This window comes from Egretta garzetta, unplaced genomic scaffold (assembly GCF_000687185.1).
Source record: "Egretta garzetta isolate BGI_Z169 unplaced genomic scaffold, ASM68718v1 scaffold505, whole genome shotgun sequence".
NCBI classification, from domain to species: Eukaryota; Metazoa; Chordata; class Aves; order Pelecaniformes; family Ardeidae; genus Egretta; species Egretta garzetta.
Window position 1 is genome coordinate 86899 of NW_009259711.1, and position 5599 is coordinate 92497.

At 49.1% G+C, this 5599-nt stretch overlaps 1 protein-coding gene across 1 annotated transcript in view; it reads right to left on the bottom strand.

The window, feature by feature from the left end:
- EXOC6B (exocyst complex component 6B) overlaps positions 1-5599 on the bottom strand; it is a 274237-nt gene that overhangs the window by 86127 nt on the left and 182511 nt on the right. Inside the window, exon 18 of the mRNA XM_035894470.1 lies at positions 2985-3126. Coding sequence (XP_035750363.1) covers positions 2985-3126 — 142 coding nt within the window. The remainder of the gene's footprint in view (positions 1-2984; positions 3127-5599) is intronic.

Sequence of the window (5599 nt, forward strand, 5' to 3'; positions counted from 1 at the left end):
GTTTAGGCTGGATCTAAGGCAGAAATTCTTTCCAGTGAGGGTGGTGAAACCCTGGCAGGGGTTGCCCAGAGAGGGGGTGGAGGCCCCATCCCTGGGAACATTCCAGGCCAGGTTGGCCGGGGCTGTGAGCAACCTGATGTGGTTAAGGTGTCCCTGCTCCTGCAGGGGGGTTGGGCTGGGTGACCTCTAGGGGTCCCTTCCAACCCAAACCATTCTATGATTCTATGATCTGCACCACCTGCAAACCCTGCTGAATATACGACTTAGTCCTTTCAGGAATTTGTCTCACCAGTCTCTTAAGGAAAAGCCTAATAAACTCCGGGATTGAAACTCCGAAGCCAGGTTCCCACATCACAGCACTCACTGGAAGCGCTCCAAAGAGCCATCAAATCCTATTATAACATGATAAGGACAAGATAAAGCTGCTAAACTAGGTAAGACTTGGGGGCTGGGGGAGAGGAAGAGGGCTGGAGGCAGAAGACACGAAGTCGATCACACAACTGGAAAAATGAGGATGCTGAGATTCGCACCTGCGCTTCCAGGTGAAAGATAAAAAATACAAAAAACCCAAACAAATGCAAAGTGAAACCTATTTTCTGAATATACCAGTTCATTCTCAGGATTGGCTTTTCTGAAACTTAAAGTCTTGATGCGCTGCTTCTCAAAAACAGAGCTAAAATTATCCCCGGTGTCAGCAAAGCCACCAAACCCGCAGCAACGAGGGACCGCATTTTTGCTGCCAAAAAGGAAAAAAAAGACTTTGTCTGGGTTTACCATTCTAGGGGCTGACAGTGATGGATGGGAAGGTTCCATCACCAGCATCCGTCTCCATTCCCCTGCCCATGACGGCATCTCGGGCCGGAGCTGGGGGGAGCGGGTCGCCTGCCCCGCCACTCAGGTTGGCGTCACCTGCTCTTGAATGTCTGAGTGCTCCTGGGTTTGTCTCGCAAAATGATGGGAATTTAAGGAATTGTGCTTTTAAACCCAATACTAAATGTCATCTGTTTCACTTAGCATCGAGGGCTTTTAGGGAAGAGACGCTGCCTAGTGACCCACGGTACCGACGTGGGTTACGAGGCTGTTTGCAGCCAAAAGAAAAAGAAGGAAACTCTTATTAAAAGCTAAATGCTTCCCATTATCCTCAGCAATGTTGCCTGTCCCTCTGCGGACACCGACTGGGAACGCGGCTGCTACTGGAGCAGCCCCGACACGCTGATGGGACACAAATTAGGCGGCAAGAATTTAGGGCTGAAGGCGCTTCTGAAAGAAAAGTAAGGCAAGGCTTGCCTTATGGCGTATGGTACGGTTGCAGATTTTGGAGATGATTCATTATGAGCATCTCCCCTACAAGGAAAGGCTGAGGGAGCTGGGCTTGTTCAGCCTGGAGAAGAGAAGGCTGAGAGGGGATCTCATCAACACCTACAAATATCTCAAGGGTGGGGGTCAAGAGGGTGATGGAGCCCTGGCCCAGGCTGCCCAGGGGGGCTGTGGAGTCTCCTTCTCTGGAGATCTTCAACCCCCGCCTGGACGCTGTCTTGTGCCCCCTGCTCTGGGTGAGCCTGCTTGGGCAGGGGGGTGGCACTGGGTGAGCTCCCGAGGGCCCTGCCAACCCCTGCCATGCTGGGATTCTGGGATTAAACAGGGATCCTTCTCCCAGGCTTCTCAGCTGAGTGCTGGAAATTACCAGAAGGACATGAAAAAATTAAAATATACTCCCTGCCAACACGCAAAAACTCACCGGGCGATCTTGCTCAGAAACCAATTTGATCTCACTACTGATGGGTGCAGCTGAACTACAACACGACCAGCAAAATGTTTTATAAAGGGCAAAGGAGCATCTGCTGACAGTGTTAAGTGTCGGGTGATGACGAAACCAACTCAAGTGATTTCATTGAGTTATCCAAGGTAGCAAAAGCAAATCCGCCGCTATTTAGGCTCTGATACCATTTGCGCTCAGGCCAGGCCTGTTTTGCTCTGGGGTTTAATGGGAGCCACGTTGAGCCAAGGAGCATTTCGGAATACTCTGCAGCAAACAGGGTTATCGTGTTCTAAACAAGGTACATCCCAATCTCCCCATCAACCGAGAAAGCCAACATGGTGGTGGGTATTTGGGAAAAAACCTGCCCCAAATGACTTTATTAAACATTTCCCCAACCCTTTATCAATCCTATCAAGCGTTTTCCATGCCACGGTCCCTAATCCATCCCAATAATAAATCCACCCCCCTCGTAACAAGAGAGATTCCCGTGCAGAAGTGTGTTCACCCCGCTTGAGCTTAATTACAAAAATAGGAAGAAAAAAAGCATTTTGCTGGCCTCGTGCTGTATTTTTTTAATCCTTCTGCTGAGCGGGGTAACAAGCAACTTGAGGGAAAACTTCAGAGCTCGTTGCGGTGTGAGCCAGACGAACTGAAACGAGCAGGGTTGGGAGCAAAGCCGTGGTGCTGGCACCGCGGTGCTCCACGCACACCTCTGCAAGAGGGGGTTATTTTGCCCCAAGGCCTCTCTTTTCCATAACAGCAACTTTGCAAAAAAGGTTCATTCCAAGAAAAAAATTCCCTGCAGCAAACAGCGAAGACAAACAGCTGAGGCCAGGAGAGGAGCTGAACTTCTTAAGAACATAAGCCAGTTATTGGTTTCAAAACCACTCCTAAGTAAACTGATTTTTGATAGTCCTCCTCATGTTTTACCCACTCAAATCCCTCCTGTTTTTAAATTACGCCATCTCAAAAAGCAGGGATGCTCTGGGAAGCATCAAGGCAGCATTAAATAGAAAAAGGAAGAGTAGAGCTTTGATCTCTTAGAATTTGCTGCGCTGCTTCTGTCCTGAAGATATCACCAAGTGTCATCCTGGAGAGCCCCAGCGAGCTCTGCAGGCGTTCACCAGTCCCCAATACTTGGGGCATCACTAAAAGCCCTGGCTTGGGCCCCGACGTACAGACGGGCAAAGCGCGACATGGAAAACAGGATGATTTTGCATCTTACGTTCACACTCTTCCACGTCCAGGTTGAACTGCTGCAAGGCGCCCAGCGTCAGCTGCCGCACTTCGGCCTCCAGCAGCAGCTGCATCAGCGAGGTGGAGAGGTGCTTGCACGCTGACATGCAAGCCGTCTGCGCCACCTTCCCCTGCAAGAGAAAAGGGAGACTTATTATGGCCACCGAGCACAAAACGAAAGAGGAACTTCCTTAGACCAGGACTAGCCAGTCCTCCACCCTCTTTGATGTCTCCCATGTGCTACGGAACCTTCACGTAGTGCTCAATCTCACAACCACTGTCTTTCAAGGGAATCACCTTTTAAGATTCCCCATTGCTACTAGCAGGGTTGGACGTTGTCAGGTGCAGAGAGCCTGGGAGCAGCTCAAATCCAGGAAAACCTTGGGACGTTGACAACTCAACGCATCTCTCATCATCACGTCCTAACGTGGGCAAGACAACATACCCTATTTTATTCAACATCCTGCACAAGACTGCCTGAAGTAACCTTGTTAGGTCAAGATCATGCCGATAACAATTTCAAACTCCAGCCTACAACTCAACCAGTCTATGTATGTTCCAAGACAGGAATTTCAAAATCCCTTTCCAACAGCAGAGGCTCATAGTTCAAGGTTTAGTCTTGGCTACCAGGGAGCAGAGAGCCAGGGCCACGCCGTTGTGACAACGGTGTCTCTAGCACATTGATGCTCTTCAGCCCGCTCCCACCACCGTGCAGCACCTTCCAGAAGCCAAAGGGGACTGAGGAGAAGGGAATATCAAGGTAAGGAGGTGACTGAAGAAGTCAGTTGTTTTTACATGGATAGGATTGCTCCCCAGGCCTGGGTGGTGGGGAATGAGCTCAGGTACCCAGACGCACCCTGCGCCTGCTTGTACCACGGGGAACGCGGTTATCAACACTTGCCTCCTCCCCAGCCATCCCTAATCCGTGGTGATTAAACAGGGGGTCTACAGGGAGGAGGCCGCGGCCAAGGCTGCCGTGCGGAGATAAACTACTTAAATCCCTTGAAATGTTCATATGTATAACGAAAGCATGACCCGTTATGAGTTTCAGCTGTTAAGGAAATTGAGAACACTGTCGGTAAATATTTATTTCTAACACATTTTCCCTGAGCCACCATGGTTATGTTCCACTTCTGAGGAACAATTGAGATCTCAAGCTATAAATTGTGTGAACAGTTCGTAGCAAGAGGAGCTACCCTAGATAAGCCTTCCATTTCCCAATCGAGAAACAATTGCAAGGCAGGAGAAGAATAATCGCAATAGATTATTTAATTAGCACGCTTACATTTTTGAACTGCTGAATTTTCGAATTATTGGGTGAAGCCCCTGCATTGACAGAATTGAGCTGTCAGGTAGGAGGCCTAGGATGCCTCCGAGGACTTATGATGTTCAAAGAAGAGAGGCGTTAAGGAAAGGGATGATGGTGGGGGTAGGGCTGGGCTGTGGAACAGGAGAAAGGGAGACGGGTGCTCAGAAAGCTCCATCTCCTGGGAAAGGCCATAAGCAGGTCATCTAGCTTGAGTACCCACGCCCTGACCTGGCTAGAGCATCAGCCACCAGGAGAGTCACTGTCAGAAGAGAAGGAAGCTGATGAGCACGGATGTGAAGAACTAAGATCCTTCATAAAGACCTACACGTTCTTGGTCCTCAAGACTCCACGAGGGGACCGAGGAAGGGAAGACCTTCCCCAAAACACCACAGATGCTCTGCCTCAGAGGAGCCCGGTCCTCCCAAGGACCAGGCTTGGGAGCAAGCAGGGACCACACTCCACGTTTAGCCAAGTGCTTCAGAAAATCCAAGCTGACTAACCAGAGGCATAAAAGGAAAACCTAAGCACCCATAATCACAGAATCATAGAATCGTCTAGGTTGGAAAAGACCTTTAAGATCATCAAGTCCAACTGTTAATAATAAGCACAAACTCGGGCCACCTCATGCACACAGTGCCTACAAAGCTAAGGTTTCTTTTATTCTTGCTGAATTTATTCTGCATCACAGCAGCAAGTCTCAGAGGCTACAGGTGCCACGCTCTCAGTGAACTAAAACCAAGCATCATTTAGGGGCCCTGAACACGTGGGAGCACTTTTTTCCCAACCTATCGAAATTTCTCCCTCATTTCCAAATGCTGAAAAGATTTCCCCCCATTCCTCAAGCCTTGCTGTGTGCCATCCAAAATTCGTGGCAGGTATGACTTGGGTAGATAAGATTGGGCGGATAAGATTTGCCCAGGTCTGCAATGTGTATTCAACCCATAAAAATGGGGAAATCCTTCGACAAAAGAGCACGGACTCGCACAAACCCCCCGATAATATTTCTGGATAATGGTGCTACCATGCAAACAGCTTCAGGAGGAGATTATGTTTTCAAACGCACACAAAAGACTTCGACGTGCTTTCTTGAAAACAAGGAGCGGCTTAGGAGGTCTCACGGATTTTTAAAAGCACTTTACAAATGGTATTTAAACTGGGATTAAGAGCGAGGTGTTCACGCGGCGTTTCAAGCGAAGTATCACAAGTTGCGCTACCGCAGCCCGGAGAGATGAGCAACTGTTTGACGCATGTTCTGGGAAGTGTTCTTAGCAGCTTTGCAAAGTTGTTTTGGATCT